At 44.4% G+C, this 24,000-nt stretch overlaps 3 protein-coding genes across 3 annotated transcripts in view; 2 read left to right on the top strand and 1 right to left on the bottom strand.

The window, feature by feature from the left end:
* The first annotated feature begins 128 nt into the window (after positions 1 to 128).
* LOC115829128 (GTPase HRas) lies at positions 129 to 2,931 on the top strand. Its single transcript, XM_030793177.1, has 4 exons — positions 129 to 239; positions 363 to 541; positions 1,839 to 1,998; positions 2,686 to 2,931. The coding sequence occupies exons 1-4, from the start codon at positions 129 to 131 to the stop codon at positions 2,797 to 2,799; spliced, it is 564 nt and encodes a 187-aa protein (XP_030649037.1). The 3' UTR covers positions 2,800 to 2,931.
* Positions 2,932 to 5,810: 2,879 nt separating this feature from the next.
* Positions 5,811 to 20,933, bottom strand: pold1 (polymerase (DNA directed), delta 1, catalytic subunit). Its single transcript, XM_030793831.1, has 27 exons — positions 20,922 to 20,933; positions 19,177 to 19,367; positions 18,927 to 19,040; positions 18,380 to 18,520; positions 17,919 to 18,044; positions 17,643 to 17,811; positions 17,019 to 17,133; positions 16,551 to 16,680; positions 16,223 to 16,389; positions 15,747 to 15,851; positions 15,338 to 15,478; positions 14,627 to 14,737; positions 14,184 to 14,375; positions 12,893 to 12,981; positions 12,540 to 12,656; positions 12,108 to 12,221; positions 11,625 to 11,772; positions 11,031 to 11,126; positions 10,676 to 10,813; positions 9,834 to 10,009; positions 9,090 to 9,242; positions 8,355 to 8,457; positions 7,867 to 7,999; positions 7,182 to 7,295; positions 6,540 to 6,592; positions 6,039 to 6,136; positions 5,811 to 5,898 (listed from the first exon to the last, which is right to left on the bottom strand). The coding sequence occupies exons 2-27, from the start codon at positions 19,361 to 19,363 to the stop codon at positions 5,811 to 5,813; spliced, it is 3,318 nt and encodes a 1,105-aa protein (XP_030649691.1). The 5' UTR covers positions 19,364 to 19,367; positions 20,922 to 20,933.
* Positions 20,934 to 23,595: 2,662 nt separating this feature from the next.
* Positions 23,596 to 24,000, top strand: part of gys1 (glycogen synthase 1 (muscle)) — a 15,315-nt gene continuing 14,910 nt past the window's right edge. Inside the window, exon 1 of the mRNA XM_030793448.1 lies at positions 23,596 to 23,622. The gene's annotated coding sequence lies outside the window, so the exon portion shown is untranslated. The remainder of the gene's footprint in view (positions 23,623 to 24,000) is intronic.

Below are 24,000 nucleotides of genomic sequence, written 5' to 3'. Positions count from 1 at the left end.
TCATGTGTCATAGAAAAACTACGCGTTTTATCTAAATTAGAGTAACGTTACATGCAAATTGATTTTATATCCCGGTAGTTTGAGGTATCTTGTTCAAGCTCTTTAGCTCTTGCTGTCTGTCTCGCAGGATGACCGAGTATAAATTGGTGGTGGTTGGAGCTGGAGGCGTTGGCAAAAGTGCATTGACCATTCAACTCATCCAGAATCACTTTGTGGATGAATACGACCCAACAATCGAGGTTTGTCGATGCGTGCGTGAAGGAGAAAAACGCTTGTACAACTGAGTCACGTGCTGTCCTACTTTACAGCTAAGAAGCTGACAACCGTCAACCTTGTGTCAATTTGATTTTCGTCTCTTGTAGGACTCGTACCGGAAGCAGGTAGTGATTGATGGAGAGACGTGTTTGCTTGACATCTTGGACACTGCAGGTCAGGAGGAGTACAGTGCGATGAGGGACCAGTATATGAGAACGGGGGAGGGTTTCCTCTGTGTCTTTGCCATCAACAACACCAAGTCATTCGAGGACGTTCATCTCTACAGGTGTTCACACGTTCGCGCTTGCACTCACTCACTCACTCACACACGTACACACACACGCGCACACACACACCTGTAACAGGAAGGACTGTAACAGAGCTGCAGTAGCTCAGAATTTTGGACAATGGACAATGTTCCTCACTGCATTCAGTTATAGTTTTGCGTCCGAGTTCCTGTATTAACGCTCTCACGGGGCCACTTTCTGCGCCGAGGTTATCTAATCAGAAATCTAATGCAGAGATCTAAATAGAAATCTGATGCAGGTATCTAAATAGAAAAGTAATGACTTAAGAAAAAAACCCAGACTGATGCAAGTTAGAGCCACATTATGAAAGAACAGCAGTGTCTTAAAACAATGTGTAAAGTGTGACAGGCACTGTCTGTCTGCTAAGAATAAATAAATCAGTACTTTTTTTTACTGATGCTTATGAGTTAGCTGTTATGTTCGCAGCTTTGAAACAAGAAAGAGGAAGGTTGTCGTGGATGGGTCTGTTTGGAGGTTTTGGTTTCTAATGTTGAAGCTCAAATCAGTGAATCTGTAGGTGTGTGTGTGTGTGTGTGTATGTGTGTGTATGTATGTGTGCGTATGTGTGCGTGTGTGTGTGTGGAGGACCTTCAAAACCAAAAGTGTAATAGGGTTTTTTTGTTTTTGTTTTTTTTGGAGTGTGTGTGTGGGATGGGTGTGGGGGGGTGTTTTTTCCAAAAAGAGCATAGACAGAAACACCTGTTGACTTAAAGAAATGGGAGGAGGGGGGGGGTGGACAAGAGAAGAAGTTTACTGCTTTCCTCAGGCCAAATCCACCAGCTGTAAATAAATTTAAAAACATTTCAAGAGGCGCAGGTTTGTAATGTTACACGTTTGTAATGTTACACACAAAATGTTCACTCAGCATCTCTGTCACAAATGACAGCAAACTAACTACTTGTATACGTGTGTGTGAATGCGTGTGCGTGTGTGTGTGTGCGCGTGTGTGTGCGTGTGTGTGTGTGTGTGTGCGCGCGTGCGTGTGCGTGTGTGCGCGCGTGTGTGTGTGTGTGTGTGTGTGTGTGCGTGCGTGTGTGTGTGCGTGTGTGTGTGCGTGTGTGTGTGCGCGTGTGAGTGTGTGTGCGCGTGTGTGTGTGTGTGTGTGTGCGTGTGTGTGTGTGTGTGTGTGTGTGTGTGTGTGTGTGTGTGTGTGTGTGTGTGTGTGCGTGCGTGTGTGTGTGTGTGCGTGTGTGTGTGTGCGTGTGTGTGTGCGCGTGTGTGTGTGTGTGTGCGTGTGTGTGTGTGTGTGCGTGTGTGTGTGTGTGTGTGTGGTAGGGAGCAGATAAACCGCGTTAAGGACAGCGACAACGTGCCGATGGTGCTCGTTGGGAACAAGAGCGACCTGAGCACTCGTACCGTTGAGACGCGGCAGGCCCAGGAACTGGCCAGAGGTTACGGGATCCCGTTCGTCGAGACCTCCGCCAAGACCCGTCAGGTGAGAACCAGCACGCTTCAGATCACACACGCACACATAAAGTTTATTCAGGTTTTATATAAACCAGGTAAAGAACAGCACGCTTCAGATCACACACACACACACACACACTCATAAAGTTTATTCAGGTTTTATATAAACCAGGTAAAGACCAACATGCTTCAGATCCCTCACACATAGAGTTTATTCAGGTTTTATATAAACCAGGTAAAGACCAACACACTTCAGATCACACACACACACACACACATAAAGTTTATTCAGGTTTTATATAAACCATGAGTCCCCCTAAATATTCAGGGCATCAAGAAAACATATGCAGTTAAGTTAGTGAACGGCCCTGATTAGCACAAGTAAATTTGTACTCCAGTGAACCATCTGTGATCACTCACAGATGCTTTGGTGACGCTTACCGGGCTGGGCTGTTTTCTGATTGTGTTAAGTGGGCAGTCTTTTTTTTTTTTTTTTTTAAACCTCCTCTGAGCTTGACTGGCTAGTTGTTCAGGGAGTAAATTTCTAGATATGGATTTTTTTTTAAATAGTTTTCCCCTCCTACTTATTCACTAATATTAGCTAAAAAAAACTGTAGCAACCATTCTTTTTCATGTCCAAATATAAATATACATATATATACACATACACATTTATGTATTTATTCATTCATTCACGAATACTCTTTGCCCTTAGGGAGTGGAGGAGGCCTTTTACTCGCTAGTGCGGGAAATCAGAAGATACAAGGAGACCAACCGCAGTAATAAGAAGAGCAAGAAACACACACAGCGACGCTGCGCGATTTTATAGCCACGTTCAGACTCTCTGTGTTACCAGGCTGCCCAGCACGCTGTTGTAGCAATACGCTCGCATACTGTCCTTTTGTAACACACACACGCACACACACGCACGCACACGCACACGCGCACACACACACACACACTTCTGTAACTAGCATTACACAACCACGTTTTCTCTTTTGTCTTTTCTTCTCCCCGAGTTATGAATGGAGTGATTCGAGAGAAAGAGAGCGCGAGAAACGAAAGAAAGAAAGAGAAAAAGGCAGAGAAAGAGGGAGAGGTGTTGTGAGTGTGGATTGTATGTCTGTGTGTAGATGTTTTTATATTTTTTTTTGGGGGGGGGGGGGGAAGGGTAATTTCAGAACCTCTTAGAGAACCATGTTTCTATAGCACTGTGTATATTATTGATATCAGTAACTTCTTTCTTTCTTTCGTTCCCCCCCCTCCGGTGGTTCTGTACTTTTAGACTTGTGTCTGTCCGGCCTCCTCTTTAGTTCAGTTTCCTGCTCGTCGGGCCAACTCCAAAAGGTCACCTACCCTCACCTCTCTCACGTCTTCCTTGCTGTTGTAGCAAGGGTTTTAAACCAGGATCATAAGGGCTGTGTAAAGATATTCTAAATGAACTGTATTTCTGTAGCAACCTGAAACACAGACGGTTGAATGACCTCTGAACTCGACCACGCGACGTGGGAGAAAGCACACGTTTTTTTTTTTAAACAGATTTGTACATTTGGGTGACGCAGACGTCTGGTTTACTAACTTTGCTTTGGCTGTGACGCTTATGTGATTAGAAGCGAGTTTTTACAGTTGTCTTATTAGGAAATAGACTTCCATTTTTTTTGTAATATCATTATTATTATTATTATTATTTTTTTTTTTTAGCAAACTAACTGTGTTGTCTTTGAAATCAGAAGTAGACTACCAATTAACATTTTTGTATTGGGGATAGAAAGCAATTGAGACAGACTTAGGAATTCAACACCACAGACCAAAAGGCGGAAAATATTTGGCCTGCTGGCAGGAAACAGAAGTTGGTTACTACGTTTTTTTTTTTCCACTTAAACGTTTATTAGTAATGAATTTGTAAGAACTTTTTAGCCAATTTTGACGTTTCAGACTATTTCTCATCGAATTGCAACACACGAAAAAAGTGACCCATCCCAGTTTGGGCACTATTTCCATATATGGTCGTAAGTGTCAGTTGCCAGCAGCCATGGCCCCGCCCCTGGCTTCTCTCCTGTTCATCGATGTTCTAGCCTTTCTCAACTATTCTGATAAGTTTTTTTTATCAAACCACTGTTAGACTCTTCAGAACACATCAAACAGCTAAACAGACAAGTCAAGCCACAAACGTCCGTCAGGCGAATAAAATCCCCGATACTTTGGTTTGGTTTGATACTTGAAACAAAACAGCATGCACATAACATTTTAATGTTTGTTTGTTATTTTTTATCTTTTTAATCATTCTGTAAACTGGACATAAGAACACATTGTGTATGTAACTTTAAGAAAAACTCAGTGGCAATATGCAAATATATGCAAATCATCGCAATTCTATGTACATATAACAGTGCACTTGACCCCAGTTCACCTCTCAGTATCTCACTGCATCTATGTATTCACTCGATACCTAACTCAATGTGATCGGTAAATTGTGGATTACACACAATTCAGCAGTAGCTTCACTGTAATTGCTTTTCTGTGTTGTGAGGAAGTGCGGATTGGTTAAGATCCATCTTTTGCATGTTACACGTTTATTGTGATGTAATCGTTCTCATTAATTTTCAAAATCTCACCAGTGCAATTTAAAAGACTGATACGTCCCAGTCTGTGGTTTTGTTGAATGGGCTGTGGTCTGTGACTGGGGTCAGAAGAAAAAGCAGTTTCTTCTCTGTGGTATTTTTTTTCCATACACTTGTGTTGTTTTAACTTAGCGATAGCGTGTTTATGAATTTTAGTGCGGTATTTTGAGATAAAAATTGTGTAAGTGAACGAGAGAGGGAGAGAGAGAGAGAATTTGTGGTCTATGTCGGGGGTAGAAATGAGTTTTTGTATGTTTTGGTATGCTGTAGGACGGTAATCAGAAATGCATCAGAAGTTTTTTGTTTTTTATTTTTCCCTTCATGTGTCAAAAGTTTCAGCCCTACTGTTACAAAGCAAGTGGGTCCAGCTAGTTTCTGCCATAGCGCTTCCATTTGTCCAGACCGGCCCGGCCCAGTCCAGTTCAGTGTGGACGTCAGTATACGGACTGGGCCAGTGAACCATAAGAACCCTGCGGCCCACTCAGTAAGGGTTCTGTAGAACCAAAGACAACACCAGACCTCTGCTGAACATTTTAATTTTTTTTTTTTAAATGAACCATGTCAGTACGAGTTTCGGTTGAGTACCTCTGGAGAGTAAAAGAGTAATTAAAAAAAAACAAAAAAACCCCTCTTCCGCCTACATGAAGGACTGCGTGGTTCTGTTGGGGGGGGGGGGGGGGGGGGTGTTGGGCTGAAGCACAGATGGGTTAAGAGGAACCAACAGAACCAGCGAAGGTTCTGGACCAACCGCGTTTGCACTTGTAACGTCTTTGGTCTGTTTCGACGAGACTCAATAAGACACAGGCTGTCGTCTGGCAGAGTGTATTATGTACCGTTCCTTTTCCTCAACACATTCCTGTTGTCATGGTGATGGAACACAGCAGAAGTCAATCTGGGGATAATAATAAAAAAAAAAATGTTTTGTCTACAAAGGACTGACTTTCTTTCGTTGTCTGTGTTCTCAGTGACAAACGAATTGGTGTGATTTTTACTGGTGCTCAGTAATTTGTGACCCATCAGGACAACAGGTTCTCTGAACTGAGAGGGGAGAGAAAAAAAAAAAAAAGACAGACAATGTTACACGTTTATTGAAAATTGCTTTAATTCGTTTAATTTCATCGTAGTAGAAAACTATACAACGGAACATGGAAATTGCATTCTTTTCACTCGTGAGGTACGGAGGTATGATCCAGGAAAAATCCGGAAGGCTTGGCTGGGCTCACCAGCCGAATCGAGAGATTAGTTTCTCTTGATCGTCCAAGTCTTTCTGCACCTTCTTCCTCATGTAGAAGATAGGACAATCTCGACTAAAAAACGAAAAAGAAAAACGCGTCGCTAACTTTGATAACGTTTCTGTGTACGGTACATCAACGTTAAGAAGTTTCATAGACGTAAAGGCAGTGTTAGCCTTTCAAAGCCACATTAACGTTAAGCTGTGCGTACGAACCTGGTGCAGAGGACGTCTTCGTGTAAGGATCCCTGACAACGCTGACACTGGGTCCAGAGTCGAGAAAACCTCTCCTCCAGCGTGGACAGGTGACTGATCTGCACACACACACACACACACGCGCGCGCGCGCGCGCGCATTTAAACGCAAACGTCAAAAACACCCATTACTTCATACACTTAACTGACACTCCACTGAGGAGTCAAAAAAAAAAAAAGACCAAAAATCTTTTGTCAGTAACACACACGGGTCTTAGAGGTAACTGTTAGTACAGCATTTTCCCACTGAAATTCTACACCTCCCGTTTCACCGATAAACGTCTCGTTAAACGGAATAAAACGTTCCAGGACTCGGTGGTCAAGTGCGGAGTCTGAATTATAGTCTACGGTAACTGACGACCGACGAGGTTCATTCAGGATTGCGAAATGCGTTAGACCACTTCCATTTCAATGAAAAGAATTTGAGCCGTGAAGCAGACACGAGCTTAGTTCCCAGACTGACCTCTTTCTGGTAGAGCTCCGATTCCCTCTTCTTACAGAAATCACAGACCGCGGCTGCACGGGGAGAGAAAAACCAGAGGTTTTTTTATAACGCATACACACACACCAGGGAGCACGGATCTAGTCTGGCTTTACTATAAATAGAAAAGTAAATACAAACTGATGTTTTATATATGCAACTTAAATATGAGACCCAGACCCAAGTCGTCAAGCTGCCCTCTCATCCACACAGTTAGACTGACACACACACGCACACACACATCCAGTCCACACTGTTACCCTGACACACACACATCCAGTCCACACAGGTACACTGACACACACACACACACACAAACACACACATCCAGTCCACACTGTTACACTGACACACACACATCCAGTCCACACAGGTACACTGACACACACACACACACACACACACACACACACACACACACACATCCAGTCCATCCAGTTACACTGATACACATACAACTTCATGCTTATCACACCATCAATCATATAGTGTTTTTTTTTTTTTTTTTACTTTTTAATGTAATTTTAATGTAACAGGGTTGACTGATTTAAGATGTATGTTGTTTCTGAGTCTGAGTCTCTCTCTCTCTCTCACACACACACACACACACACACACACACACACCGTCAGTCTTGAGCACAGCTCTGCAGCCGATGCAGGTGCTCCTTTTCTGGGCGAAGGCCATCAGTCCTCCGACCCTGGAGGTGAGAACGGTCTTGCAGCGCGTGTGATCTCCCTCTGAGGGCCGGCAGGGAGGTGGGGAGGCGAGAACACGAGACAAACACCATAAAGAAGACATTTAGTTACTCTTCTACAAGCCCCCCCCCCTTTAGACTCCAAAGATTAGGCTTTGATAGCGAATACCTGCTTTTAATATGGCATGTACATTGCATGTATATAGCCAAATATGAATCTTTTTTTTCTTCTTTTAATGATGTTTTTGGCAGGTCTCTTCAGTGTCATGTGGGGGGAAAAAATGTAAACATGACTATTTTTGAGTCTCGACCATCTTTATGCTGCCAAAAATTACTTTTGTTGGGCTCCTGAAGGCTAGAACCTGGGTTTGGACTCTATGTGTTTGTAATAGTGACAGTGCCAAACGGGCTCAAGTGTTTCCATCTGTGTGTGTGTATGCATGTGTGTGTGTGTCTGTGTGAGAGTGTTTGCGTGAGAGTGTGTACGTGTGTGCGCGCGCGCGCGTGTGTGTGTGTGAGTGCATGTGTGTGTGTGAGAGTATGTGTGTGTGTACACGTGTGTGAGTGAGTGTGTGCACGAGTGTGTGCGCGTGTGTATCTGTGTGTGTACTCACTCAGTAACACACTCTCAGCTTTACTCTCTCCCAGAATGGGCTCAAAGATTCGAAGCAGGGGCTTGGACAGCTGCTGCTCCAGGTAGTACTGCGTGTCTATGGGGATGTTGTTCTCCAGCACGTAGATAGGATCCTAAAACACACACACACACACAAAAACAACTGAGCATGGAAAGACTGATCTCAGATCAGTGCTCAGGAAATCCTCCACAGCCCTGTGTGGGTCAGTCAAGCAGCAGTGCTCTGTTTCCAGTGAGACGTTTCATATCTAACACTCACAGCCCGCTGACAACCAGCTGCCAGAACGGCAAACTCTTTCAAAATGTTTTTATAACGGCTTTCACATGTACTCTCATAAACGCGCATCTTACACTTAAGTAATAAAGGGAGACTTGTGTTGATCACTGTTTTATTTCTTTTTTTTTTAACATAAGGACGAGAACACACACACACACACACACACACACACACACACACGCAGAACTGACCTCAGACTTCATATACGCGGCGACTCCTTTGGCTGCTTTGATGATGACGTAGGGAACTCTGTCGCCCAGATTAGGAGCGCTACCTGCATCTCTCTTACGCATCCTGCACACACACACACACACACACACACACACGCAGACACACACACACACACGCAGACACACACACACACACGCAGACACACACACACACACGCAGACACACACACACACACAGACACGCCCACGCAGACGTGAGAAAATAAATAAATAATGACCATCCATTATAGGTGTGCACAGTGGCTGCCAAAAAAATAAATGAATAAAAAAAAAAAAAATCCACCCACCCTTTTCTACATCACCCTCATGTCCCATTCTCTGTCTCTCACACACACACACACACCCCTACCTCTCTCTGTCTCTCTCACACACACACACACACTCCTACCTCTCTCTCTCTCTCTCTCACACACACACTCCTACCTCTCTCTCTCTCATACACACACCCCTACCTCTCTCTGTCTCTCTCTCTCACACACACACTCCTACCTCTCTCTCTCACACACACACTTCTACCTCTCTCTCTCACACACACACTTCTACCTCTCTCTCTCACACACACACTTCTACCTCTCTCTCTCACACACACACTTCTACCTCTCTCTCTCACACACACACTTCTACCTCTCTCTCTCACACACACACTCCTACCTCTCTCTCTCTCTCTCTCTCTCTCTCACACATACACACCCCTACCTCTCGGCGAGTTCAACGTGTGCCTGTTTGCCGGCGTACTCCTGCGCGGTGCGCGTCAGCTCCTTGGTGATGACCAGCTGACTGATGTCGATGCGGTTACACAGCAGGTCCGAGATGACCTCTTTAGCGTGGGCGACCGCTCCGTCAGGGTCCCTGTAACACACGGGCCGGTTTCACCAAAATCACACGACAAACTAACACACACACACACACACACACATATACACCACATTCCATCTCACGCAACCTACACGTCGCATACCGAAGATCCGTGACCTAAAACTGCGTCTTAAATTAAACGTGACATTTGTCTCAAATAACCCTCTCTGAACTAGAACACCAAAAAAAAAAAAAAAAAAACCCATAACACGCTAGTGTTTTTTTTCATCCCTGCTGTCAGCACCTCCTTGACTTTTCCCTTTCAGCCGCGCGCTAGCGAACCTGATTCATCTCATCAGCTCATCGCGAGGCCGCTGATCATTTGAGACGAGACGGGCGTGGCAGTAACAGGTGGGTTTGTCTACGCCGTAGTGAAGCTCGAGGACTGGGGTCAAGATCTGCTGACATACAATATCCAACTTGTGTTCGAATGGACCTAAGAATAGAGTCTTAGACTCTTATGAAAGGGTGTGTGAGTGAGCAAGAGCACGTATACAGGCGTGAGCCTGTGTGTGTGTGTGTGTGTGTGTGTGTGTGAGAGAGAGTCTATGGCGTTACTGAAGTTGAGTGACTGTGCCTGGGTACCTGTCGATAAGTATGTTCTGTAGACACGTGTTTATGAGGTTGGCCACTAGGGGGCAGTTGTCTCGTCTGACTGTCTCGATTCCTTTGCAGTCCATCTTGTCGTGATGTTCTGCACTGGAGGAGAAATACAGGCCAGCGTAACGCTTCTTATTGATCAACAGGTACGGGTAATACACCTGTGAGAGAGAGAGAGAGAGAGAGAGAGCGAGAGCGAGAGCGAGCGCAAGTACACAGTTTACTCCTTTAACATTAGATATGTCCATATTTGGTAAAATGAGTACACTGAGGTGTCATGAGGGGGCGAGGGGTTCAGTTTTATATGTAAGCTAGAGAAAGAAAAGAGAAAGATTGCTTTCCGTTGTTTTTCAACATCAAAAGCTTTCCAACAAAAACAGAAAAAAAAAACTTGCCATAAAGTTTCTTAGTACTGAAGCTACGCCACATAACTTACGTACGTCGTTAAAATAAAAACATAAAACACTAACAAAGACATCTCGCGTGTGATTTGTTTTCCTCTTAGAAAAAGAAAAACACCGGTGTTCAGTTATATCATACTGTGAGGTATTTGTTTCATTATTCCAGGGAGCTGTGTCTAAACCTGCTATAGTCAAACTTCGGCCGGACGTTCATTCTTTTCAGCTACTTCCTTTGCTCTCTCCTAGGTTTCCTTTTGTAAGTTCTGTGGGAAACCGAGAGGGACAAGTCTGGGCGAATATAAGCAGCTCCCTCTAACGCAATTGCCCTTAACGGGACCGTTAGCGGCTTAGGTGAAAAGTCGTTTCTGAACCCGTACCCCCTCTGGTTCCCCCTGAGAACTCGTTATGATGCGTTTGACCTGTTACCTTCTCAAACTCTAATTTGATTGGTGGGACGAAGTGGGAGGAGACCCATTCTGCAGCCTCTTTTCCCACGTTCATGGCTTCCTGTACTGTGGCCACGCCCAGTTTCACCATCACAGAGTCAGTGTCACCGTAGATAACCTAACACACAAACAGAATTGACAGGGGCTTTTATATTTTTACAGTCACCAAACATTTGAACACTAAGGTACTTTAACAGTTTATTTTATTAAGGTTGACGCTGAAAAACAGCAATATCAACATTTATCATTAACATGGGATACACTACGGAATGTCTCAAATGACTGCATACTACACACACCAAAACAGGACTTTGTTTTATTGTGACAGCTGTTACCTTGGCATCTGCTTGGTAACCGTTGGAAACAGTGTACCTGGATTCCACCAGTTGTTTGGTCTGTTCGATCATTTGCCTGCCAAACCCAGTCACACTCTGTCTCACACACACACACACACACACACACACACAGTTAGAGACAATAGACTCCATTACACTAAGGCCACGTTTTACACGCACACAATTAAAAAGAAGAATATCTGACACACTCAGGCTTAACTCCAGATTATACCCTCACTTATACACAAAGAGAATCCATCCACTCCAAAGCTAAGTACCAGCTTTCTCTCTCTTACACGCAGACAGACAGACACACATGCACACAGACAGACAGGCACACACAGACAGGCACACACAGACAGGCACACACAGACAGGCACACACAGACACACAGACAGGCGTACATATGCACACACAGACAGGCGCGCACACGCAAGGAAGCGTGCACACACACACACAGGCGCACACATGCACACACATGCACACACAGACAGGCACGCGTGCACACGCAGTTAAAAACAATAGGGCTCATTCACACTCGTGCTGTGTGTCAGCGTGGTAGATTTCTGAGCGTGTCATTGTGGTGTAACTGACCTGTGAGATCTCCAGACAGGGCAGTTTGCCCACCTGAGCGCCAGTAAAACCATACACAGAGTTGGCGCTGATCTTTAACGCCAGCTGTCGGCCGTCCAGAACCTGCTTCTTAAACGGGTCGGTCTCTTTCTTCAGCTCTGCTTTCGCCCTGGACACAAACACACATTCAGCCTGTTTGGACAACAATATTAGCATTTACCTATTTAAAAGCACAGTTGCATTAAGTAACTGCTAAATATTTTACAGAGATTTTGTTATTAGTATCATGTAGCATTTAGTCACTTTTCAGAGGCAGACAACAATGTTTTTTCAGACTACATTAACCACCTCAGGCAGACATATGCCATTGACATCCTTAGCCTGTGTGTGTGTGTGTGTGGTGTGTGCGCGTATCCGTGAGTGCGCGCGCGTGCCTGCGTGTGTGTGTGCGCGTGCGTGTTGTGTGTGAGAAAGCACAGGGTGCTTGTATGCGAGTGTTTTCACCTCTTCCTGGCACTCAGGAGGTTTTCCAGGATCTCTGGGAGCAGACCCTTCCTCACTGATCTCTTCACAAAATAATCCCCCGTCGGAGTCTTAATGAAGTCCTCCGGAGCAAGACTACAGGGGAGAAAGAAAAGAGCACACACACACACACACACACACACACACACACGCAAACAATAAACAAACATGCTACCAAAGGGCTGAAGTCTTTCACATAGTTGTATATAGCTGTGCGTTTGATCATAAATGACACAGGCTATGTAAGAGTGTCAATAATCCCAAAATACACGTGTTCACAAATATGTTTCAAACTATGCTTTGCCCATCTGTGACCTGTTAAAAACATGCCACAGAAAGTTTGCGGAACTTTCCGGATCAAAAGGGCCATCAGTAACTGTTAACATCAGTAAAGATTAACACTGAGTGTCTCACCCCAGTTTGTCCATATGGCTCTTCTGTAACAGTGTAGTGTAACACAGATTGTGAGCCATCATTATAGACGGGTACAGAGAGGAGAAGTCCAGCGTTGCTATGGGAACGTTGTAATACCTACACAGAGACATATACATGCGAATGTAAAATTCCCATAACTGTATACACATGTATAACCATTAAACAGACTAATACAATGAGCTACAGTCTTTTTTTTCCGTACAGACTGTAAGATAAACGCTGAAGACAGGTTTTTTTGTGTTTTTATGAACTGCTCCATTGCTCTTTCTGAGAATATGTTAAACTCACGAAACACACACACGCACACACACACACACAGTGAGGAGACACACCCTTTCTCAGGCTCAATGACCGTGGCTCCGGTGTAGTCCTCTCCCCCCTCTGTCTTCACAACTGGCATAACCAATTTGTGCTTCATTGCCTGCACACACACACACACACACACACACACACACACAGAGCATGAATCATCAAGCAAAGTGTAGTTCACATCGGTGTTCAGTGATAACTGACATAACTGCACACTCATCACATCCAGCGCGTTGAGACAGCTGTGATAACTGGACCAGAGGAAAGCTAAACGGTAAAGATTAACGCGTGTTTGCTGGCACTGAAGACCACTGTGATCTGTCATAGACTGTGTTTAAATGTGGCAGGCAGAGGTCGAGCGCACACCTCTCAGCTCCTTTCAATGCCAGCCAATCACAGGCCAGAAGAGTCAGGGTCAATTGCCCTGTAAATCCAAACTGAGTTAAGGATATTACAGACGACAGATGTGTGTGTGTGTGTGTGTGTGTCACTAAAGGAGTCTACACTAATAGGACCATATACAAAATTCCTCACCAAGCACAGCTAAAACCACTCCTGTTACATATCCACAAACATTTCCATTGCATGGACAGAACAATGGGCTTATTTATGCGCCGTGTGTATTAGAGCGCGGATGAATCTGCACAGTATGTTTTTTTAGGGGTTTTTTTAAAGGACATTGTGTGTGTATTAGTGTATTCACACAATACTGACTGTGTGGTACTGTAGAGGAAAACTCTACATCAGAACCAGTGAAAACCAACCACTGTGTCAGTTAATCTAGTCAGTGTAACAGGACCAGTGTGTGTAACCTGTGCATGAGCACAAAGTGTAAAAAGTGAGTGTGTGTGTGTGTGTGTACATGCATAAGGAATGCAACTGTGTGCAGAAAGAGACAGCAGGAGAAAGAAAGAGAGATCCAGGGGAAGGAAAGCAGACAGAGAGAGAGAGAGAGAGAGAGAGGGGAAGAGAAAGAAGAACAGAAACAGGAAGAGAGAGAGGAAGAGAGAGAGAGGAAGAGAGAGAGAGAAAGAGAAAGAGAGAGAGGGGAAGAGAGAGAGTGAGAGAGGAAGAGACAGAGAAAGAGAGAGAGAGAGAGAGAGAGAAAGAGACAATTTGTGTATAACTCTGAGTGCGTGTGTGTGTGCGTGTGTGTGTGCGCATGCTTAAAAAAACGCTTGTGCCTGCAGAAGGAGACAGACAGAGAAAGAGAGAAAGAGAGAGAGAGAAAAGGAGACAGTGTGCGTGTCCGTGCGCATACGCATGCGTGCGTGTGTGTGCGTGCGTGCGTGTATGTGCGTGTGCGTGTTGTACCTGGCGCAGTAGCTGGGACACCACTTTGATCTGCTGGCCGCGGGACAGTAGGTAGGACAGCGGCACCCCCGTGACTCTGGCCATCTCCATGTAGTTAATGACACACATGAGTTTCTGCAGGAGACGCAGGGGGAGGTAGGCGTCCTTCAGACAGTACACGGCCAGACGCCTCCTCGTCTGTTCGTTCCCGTTCTAAACCAGAGACGAGACACGGGAGAGAACAACCTTGTTACGACAGCGTTTCATTTTCTCATCAGCGTTTCACATCAGTGTGTCCTACAGACACACCAAATGTGATTTTGTGAAGTGAGGTAGCGCAAGTGTATGTGTGTGTGTGTGTGTGTGTATTTGAGCGACTCTGTGTTTGTGCTGAAGTGACTGTGTGTGTGTGTGTGAGAGAGAGTGTGTGTGAGTGTGGGTTTTCCTGGTTGTCTGAGCTGTACCTGTAAGTCAGTGATAATTGAATGCTGCACATCTTCTTTCTGCTCTTGCAGGAAGTGAAAACTCACAGCGTTCAGTGTGTACGAACGCAGCTTATAGTCCCTCAATAAAACCTATAACACACACAGAGAAAAAAAACACACACACACACACAGAGAAAAAAAACATGTGTCAACACACACACACACACACATTACAACTTACCCTGCAGTTAACAACTAAAACAAGTTAACAGACATTTCTGAGCTACCCCAACCGAAAGCATATTAATTTTTCTATCACTCCACGTTCAGTTAATACAAATACATACTGAGCTTTTCTGTACACACACACTCTTGTGAAACCTGGGTGAGACGAACGTGTGTTAATTACCTGTAAGACCCGGGTGAGATGAGCGTGTGTTAATTACCTGTGAAACCCGGGTGAGACGAGTGTGTGTTAATTACCTGTAAGACCCGGGTGAGATGTGTGTTAATTACCTGTGAAACCCGGGTGAGATGAGCGTGTGTTAATTACCTGTAAGACCCGGGTGAGATGAGCGTGTGTTAATTACCTGTAAGACCCGGGTGAGATGAGCGTGTGTTAATTACCTGTAAGACCCGGGTGAGATGAGCGTGTGTTAATTACCGGTAAAACCCGGGTGAGATGAGCGTGTGTTAATTACCTGTAAGACCCGGGTGAGACCCCGGTGAGACGAGATGTGGGTTAGTTACCTGTAAGAGGTCAAACTGGACTCTTCCCTCCATGTTGACCGTTTTGTTCTCCCTGCGACCCATTTGTTTACTCTGGAAGCTGGAGTCTCGGAGGACGGACTTAATACCCCGCACGCGACCCAGGTACGGAAACAAATTCACCTGAACACGCAGAGAGAGAGAGAGAGAGAGAGAGAGAGAGAGAGAGAGAGAGAGAGAGAGAGAGAGAGAGAGAGAAAGAGAGGGAGTTTATATATACACACACACAGAGAACTGCTCGAGAGAAAGTAGAGAGTTATAAATAAGTAAGCAAACAGACAGACGCACAGAGACACAGACGTACAGACAGACACAGACGCACAGACAGACCTACACAGACGCACAGACAGACCTACACAGACGTACAGACCTACACATACAGACACAGTACCTTTAGTGCAGCAGCCCGGTTCAGCAGATAGGGAAGGTCAAAGTTCTGGATGTTGTATCCGGTGATGATGTCAGGATCCACGGTGCGAACAAACTCCGCCCAACTCTGACAACACACCACGTCAAATTAACAGTGATCGATCACATACCTCACTCACCAAACAAATATCACACACATGCCTTCCCATGACGATCAAAGCCAAGTTTAGTAATGCATATGAGATTATGACGTGTTTATACAACAGCATAATTGCAGACACAATGTTTGTGTATTTGCAGCAGCTGCCTGATCTGTGTGTGTGTGTGCGTGCGTGACTATGTGTGTGAGGGTGACTGTGAGTGTTTGAGTGATTGAGTGTGTGTGAGTGCATGTGTGTGAGTGTGAGTGTGTGCATGTGTGTGTGTACGTGTGCGTGCGTGAGTGAGTGTGCGTGTGCATGTGTATGTGAGTATGTGTGAGTGTGTATGTGTGTATACCTGTAACAGCAGTTTCTCCTGGGTAAAACACAGTATCTGGGAGCCCACGATGCTGGCACAGCTCTGCAGGGTGAAGACAGTGCGGATAAAGGGCTCGTTCTCGCCCTGTCTCTGCACCATGGAGGCTATCTGAATGACCGGATCCACGTCAGGCTCCGGGAAAATGCCTAAAACACACACACACAGACACACACACACACACGCACAGTGAACAGAGCTACCCAACCAAGCTTAGAAATGATTCCAAAACTTACAAGCTTGTTAGCTGATACTTAAAAAAAAAAACAACACCCGGGTGCTACCTGTGAACATACTAAAAAACACGCACCTTTCCTTCCGGCACATTCTATGTCAAAGCTGAGAACCCGCAGTGGAGCGATTCTCTGCCAGTGGCCCTCGGCGGGGTGACTGATGAGATCTGTCCACGCCACATCCACCTCGTACTGACACAGAGACACCTGAGACGCACACACAAAGTCAAAAACAAAACAAAACGAAACAGGACAGAGTTCAGGTCTTGGACAAATTTACAGTCCCCCCCCCCCCCCCCAGATACAGTCAGGTTCACTGAGCGAATGAACATATAAGAATGTGTATTCAAATACATACACAGATAACCACTTACATTATGGCACCATCAAATACAGAAGATTCTCATGAGGAAATAAAAAGTCAGCAGGAATTTCTGAGGGCTGCTGTTTTTTGGAGTTGGTTACTTCTTTTTTTCTTTGTTTAACACTTTAAGTTTGAAACAGTACACAAAGGTCTGTCTCTGTCCGTGGCGGCAGGTCTTTACCTTCCCGGGATAACGGGAATCCGAGTCCGTTCCGCTCTTCTCTTCCCTCAGCCTGTACTTCCCTTTGGGAAGCTCCACCCAACAGCAGCCAACCACGTCACTGTCCACCATAAACCTGCAACCACACAGACAGAAAACGGCACTAAAACCAGCTCCTCTCTCCCTAAACTACACCATTTATCCATCCTGTGACAGACACAGAACACACTTATTCGGCTAGTCTCCCGTATCTCCAACTGTAGCAGGTATAATTCTATTTATTCAACCTTCACACAAAATTACACCAGTTATCCCTATTCATAAACTACACTATAGATGGTATAATTCTATTTATTCAACCTACAGAGAAAAACTAGATCAGCTATTAACACACATTATACACTGCATTATGAAAATGTCATTTATTTACCCTTGTGAATATTTAGAGAAAATTACATCAGCGACTCAAACACATTTTTTTTTTTACTAAACAGTAGTTCCATGGGTTAGGATACAGTTCTAGGTCATTGGGTCAGGTTTCTGAATTGGCTAAATATAACCTATCACAAATTTGTGTGAGTGCGTCCACAAAATTTGAATTGCACGCGCCAATACACAGGGATACAGAAACACACACACACACACCTGATCTCAAAGTCGATGTTGGCCTCGTACGCGGCGTAGCTCTGGACGGGGAAGCTGCCGAACTTAAAACCCTGTTCCAGAAGACGCTTCGCCGGGGCGATCAGACGCGGCATCGCCATGGTGATGCGCAGGAAGTCCACGGGACGGTTCCCGCGGTAACCGTACATGCCTTAAACAGAGACGGGACAGGCGGTTGTATATAGCCGAAGAGACGCACGCTGAACGGAAAAATCACACGGTTTGGTGGGGGGAGGGGGGGGGGGGTGTAAGACTCACTCTCTTTCTGAGTGATGTCCACAGCGAGGACAGTCACGGAGATATTGTCTTTGTTGGACCGCATGTCCTTCAGCACGACTGAATTCAGCTCCTTCTGAAACTCAGCCAGGTTTGACGGCGAGAAACCTGTCCGACACACACACACAAAAAAGACAGTTTTCCAGAGGACAGCGCAGATAATACATACAAACAGATGTCAGCGATTTTGGTATATTTTTCATTGCTACTAATGTACTGTGATATTCCTCATCACTGTGTACCTTTCCCTGTATCCCTGTAAGAGGATTGGTCATTACAGGTGGGTGCTGTGATGTGATTGGCCATTACAGCTAAATGCTATACAGTTACTGGTCATTAGAATTAGGTGAGTGAGTGATGAAGCGAGTGGTTGATAGAGGTGACTCCTGTGAAGTGATTGGTCGATGGAGCCAAATGCTGTTAAGTGATTGGTCATTGCTCACCACTGGGTGCAGGGACATAGAAATAGGGGGCAAAACCATGGATGTGGCAGCAGACGCTGTTGCCAGTGTCTGTCACTCCAAACATTCGGACCACCGGAACCTTTCCTTGGACCTGTCCCGGCATCCCAGCCACCGGCGAGCCTACAGAAACACACGTTCCCAAAAACGCATGTTTCAAAAAGTATGAAGGGAAAAAAAAAAAAAAGAAGAAAAAAGCACCTCTTTATGTTTCACAAAGACAAAACATGAGACAAGCTCAACTTAAGAAACATGCAACTCACAAGACAACTAGCCCACTTAAAGCAAAACAAGCAGGTAAAACAGCAGTTATTTACCATGTACGCTGTAATGTGACAATACTGAAAGTAATGATGTGTACACTCGATTCTTGGTGATGCCAAACACAGACAATGTAACAGGAATCATAACTTTAGAACCGACGATGCCCTACCTGAATTAAAATTCCTTTATAAAAACACAGACCAGAGTTCTAACACATTCACAGATGTGCAGTATACATTGTGCTATTTCTGTATAGGTTTCTTACCCAGGTAGTAGTCTAAGTCTATCTGTTGAAAAACGAGTGTGTCTGTATCAGCAAGCAGGGGCGGAGCGGAGGGGCGTCGCCAGCGTGGGTTTATGTCAGCGGAGAACAGGTCACCTGACCAAGTGGTAAAAAGGGAAGAGAGAGGTCAGAGGTCAAGGTGGGCTCAGGGGTCACTTGGCTCAACACGGAATTAAAACGGTAAAACTTAAACACGCTCGTTCTCGCCAACCTTTCCCCCAGCGTGACTTACCCACGGGTATGACATCGTGCCCGGCTTGCCCCTCCCCCGACTCCACCTCCATGTCCATATCGTCGAATAAGGCGAGCTCCTCCTCAAACTGGGAGGGGCCATCCTCCCAGTCCGTACCAATTTTACCTTTCTTTGCCTGGGGGGGCTTGCCCGGCAGAGGTGCTCCATTTCTCTTCTTCACATCCATGCCTCTGCGGAGAGAAAAAAAACAAAACAAAAAAAACCAATCACACAACGTCAACCCCGAAAAGTGACGTCTTCGTCTGCGCAGACGCCGCTTTGAACGTTCACCTGGATGAGTCTAAACGAAGCGACGGGAGATTTTTCACAAGCTCACGCCCAGTCGATTCACATCAGAATTTTTTACAGCTGACAACGCGCACACACAACTCTCGTCAGAATAACAGGAAACGATAGAAGGATAGAGATAGCAGAAACAAAGAGAGGGGGGCGGGGGGGGGGGGGGGGGGGTTCAACTTCAACTCACGCACTGAGAGTCAAAGTGTATTCCTAACCACCAACATCTCTGGCTTTGGCTTGGGAAATCGTTGAGGAAATGAGAAAAGGTAGCATTGAAGAGCAGCAACTAGAAAAGGCTGCTTTCCAGCGACACGTTTTCTTTTGACTGGGCACTCATTCAGGTCTAAACCTGAGGCTGCTGTTGAAACTGAGGCTGTAAACTGGCGACGGGAGAAAGGAACGGCGAAAAAAAAAGTTGTAATTACATTAAGAGTGGAATGTTTCCCTTAAAAAAGAGCAAAACATATATAAAATTTCAGAAGTATGCAGGCATTCGATGGAACTCTTCAGTAATGGCCCATAAGATCAACAGAACGTAGGCTACTTATCCAGAAAATCGTTAACTGTCTAAAACTAATGGACTGAGAGTAAATTTGAGACTTAACTTTCATCATGTGCGCATTTAAACTTATTTATTCGTACATCTTCGCGAAAGGGCACGCCCATACACACACACACAAACACAAAAAACATGACCACCTTGTGAAGTACCAACCTATTACTGAGCGACACGGTGACAGTTGAGACGACGCACTACATATAGCAAAGCTCGACGGCGAGTGTTTAATAAAGTCCTTAGCTTGTGTCAAATCCTCCGAACAAGACCAGAAGATGACCAAGTCAATGTGGTTTACGACAGCTTTTTTCACCCCTAAAGATCGATCTATCGCCCTAGAATCCTTCCTACGTCTCACAATAAACAAACTGAAACTAAATGACGATACCTAGACAGTCAGGAGCCTGGTTTGTCAAACCGTAATAAACTAAGGCTCTGACGTTCCTCGATAAATCATCCACCTATCCTGGTAGTCCACAGTAGGTAGGTCCACAGATATAATCAGCAGATATAATAAACATTTACGTAGGAAATCCCTAATATTACCCGAAGTACCAACTTATAAGACATGGAAACGGTTGCGTGTGAATGATCTCCTGAAGTACATGTATTAGCTTCTTTGATTGTCAGTCTTGTAAACAAGAGAGCATCGTGGTATAATGATACAACAGTTTAAACGGAGAAAAAAAACAAGTATATATTCTCTTTGGCCTCAGACATGTCATTATCTGTGGAATCATACAGCTAGCACACATGCTAACAGAACAACAAATAACTTGAGTACTAAGTTTGTCGTTGTTATACACAATACACAAAGCTCTCGGCCTTAAGTAATCTTTGCAAGGCCAGAATTATGGTGTATATTGTTAAAACTGGACATCTGTCTTACCCTGTTAAACTCTTCAATCTCACATGAACTGATCTGCAAAAATCTCCCGCCACTTGAACATGTTTAACTTCTTAGCTTCCGTTTTCCCGGCAAAATGCTTACAGGAAGTACTGCGTAGAAAAATTAGCACAAACGGACGGCGCCCGCAGCCATTTTGAGAGAGTCACTGAGCATCCACGCCAGTTGCACACACAGAGATAAACAATAACAATAAGACCATATAAGCTGTCCAGATATCAGTTAACCCTTACTTATACTAAAAAAAACGAACTACAACCTTGTTTTGACTTATTTGGGTTAACAGCGATGGAGTAGAGAAACTGTAATCACTTACATATTAATTGTAAAAACCATGAATGAAAGCCGTGAAAAATTAGGATTCCCTTAATGTATTTGGACACTTATATAGTGTTGCTCTGTAAGCGATTTGTAGTGGGATGAGGGGGGGATGCCACCCCCCTTGTTAGCAAAATGACCAAAATGCCTCCCCCTTGTTGACCTGCCATCCCCCTGTAGTGTCAGTGACTACTGGGTCATCTCCTGTGTTAAAAAATAACAAATTGCTTACTGATGTTGCTTGACCTCAGAACAGAACAGAGGGCAGATTTTACTAGGTGAATTTGACAAAACACTGCAGTGAAGCACATTACACAACTCATACCTGTCTGTTTAATTTCAGAAACAGAACAAAATAGTACTCTTAGACTTATCAGGGCAACCTCTTAAAGTCAACCTCAGTTTCCCCAATCTGAAACATTTCATAACACTTCTTATCTGGAACAGTTACAACTTTTCAGATGTGAAATGCTTCAGACATAGAGGAAATGGTGATTATGGGATGCATATAAAAAGGGTGTCCTTTGGTGACTTGAAGAAAACAAAGGTAAGTAAGGTTGACGGCGATTAAGTTTATGATATACTCGACACAGCATACCAGAGTACATGATAAGTAAACCATGGCTTATGTCACCTACAACACTGCTCTAGACCGGTACCTATCCTCAACTGATTTTTTTTTTAATTCTATAAAGTCTATACACAGTTTCTAACCATAAAGGAAACCAAACAAATATAGACTGGATTTGACTGATCATTCCTCGGAAAGGTTTAGTAGTTTTAGACATTTTTTTTGAGGGTCAGTCTGAAGAAGAAATATGAAAATAGACTTTCAACACACTTTTTCACCTTTTTTTAACCACATGCTCTCAGTGTGTGCATTAAGCAGAAGAATGTTATCATCCAGAGGGTTGCAGAAGAGTTGGGCAATCGCAGGTAAGTTTGGGAACTAAGGGTGTTTACTTTGAAAATACCTAATAAACCTCCAGATACAAGTAAATATATTCTGGGAAGTAGAAGAGAGAAGTGAAATGCGAGTTGGTTGAAACAGTCACATTTATTTAAAACACGAAAAAAAATAGAACACAAATGTTTTAGAGAAAATAATTAACAGAGGGATAACCTAAAAAAAAAAAGACCACATTTTTTTCTTCTTGTAGGACACCACACAAGATCGAATGATGCCAAGGATGAATAGAACATATGAGTGTAACATCAAATATTGAAGACAACTGTCTTTTTCATACAAAATGCAGGAAATCGTTTCAGCAGTTAAGAAGGATCCTAGCTTTATGATTATAATAGAAGTAATGTATCGTCCTTCTGTCAGATGACAAAGTTCAGACTCTCTAAACAGAGTCTTTTTTATAAACAATGTTCTGGTTCTGCCCTGACTTCAGAGATGAATGTATTCATCTTAAATGTTTGACTTGGCTTTTTATCATCATACGTATTTTTATGATGTCCTGAGAGTATAAGGCACCTTATGACTGCGGCCTTGTTGCTTTCGTTTTGTCAACAGACCGCGCCACTTCCCAAGTTAAACAAGACAATGTTTTCAAAGTATCACTTGTGCACATGCAAAACTGCGTCAACCTCAAGTTTCAGATTAATTTTATTTATATTGTAATCACGCGCCGTGTACGAAGATAGCATGTAGAGTGCAAATTATAATCTGAGAAACTGCTCTGTATTTAACGTTGCTCAAAAGTCCCTGTACCAACTTCAATGTAATAGGATGGCGACCAAGACATTAATTTTCAGCAGGCTCTGTTACACCTTTAGAGCAGCCTAGTTATGTCGGTACGAACATAACGGTAAACATATTCGTGTGACCGAGTGCGGTGTGCGAGGTTGTTTCTGTGTTCGAGGGTCGCGTAACATGACACGATATATTTTCCACTGTATTCCCGTTCGACCCCAGCACATGCCGTAAATAACCTAGCTGCCCTTTTCTCTTGCTTGTTTAAAAAGGTGGCTCACGTTCCTCACGAGTCACCCGGGTCTGATATACACGACGGTCAACCAATCAGAGGTTATCCGAACCATTTCATTGACCAATTGTATCCCTCGATATGGGAAACGCCTGGGCCCTTGGAGCGATGGTTGAAGTCAGTGTAAAATGTGCACTTATAACCACAGCGATGAAAGAGACTGTGATGTAGCTGACGCAGCCACGCCCACTCATGGCTGTTTTCCTAGTCGACATCTAGTCTCTCAAACTGACGAACAGCAACATTGTCCAATGCCAAAGTAAAGTTACTCCGTCCCCGCCCACGGTCGCATCACTGTTTTTTTTTGTGATTGACCCCAGCAGATGTGAATGTTGCGCTGCAGCGCAAGGAAGAGACGCCGCCGCCGCAGGGTGAGTGTATGTGTCTCTGTCTGTCTGATGTAGGAAACTGAATTCAAGAACATTTACTAAAAAAAAAAGAAAAATTATCGCCACACGACCAGGGAAATTCTTCAGGTAGGGACAGTCTGTGCAAGGCATTAAAGCCCAGTTTTTTTTCAGGCTGCAGAGTCGTATCTGCTCTTCCTGATGGTGAAAATCAACATTGAAGTATTTGGCTGAATGGTTCGGGATTTAGCCGAGAAGCGAAGTACATTTTGTGACGCGCGTACAGGAAATTCTAGGAGAGCACGCATACTTAGACGATTAGATAGGCAAAACGCAAATATGTTCATGTCGCTCTGCACGTTTGGTTAGTGTTCCTGTTATGGTGAGAGCGCACGTACTCAA

Source organism: Chanos chanos, chromosome 16 (assembly GCF_902362185.1).
Source record: "Chanos chanos chromosome 16, fChaCha1.1, whole genome shotgun sequence".
In the NCBI taxonomy this organism is placed as follows: Eukaryota; Metazoa; Chordata; class Actinopteri; order Gonorynchiformes; family Chanidae; genus Chanos; species Chanos chanos.
This window is presented reverse-complemented; position numbering and strand designations above follow the sequence as displayed.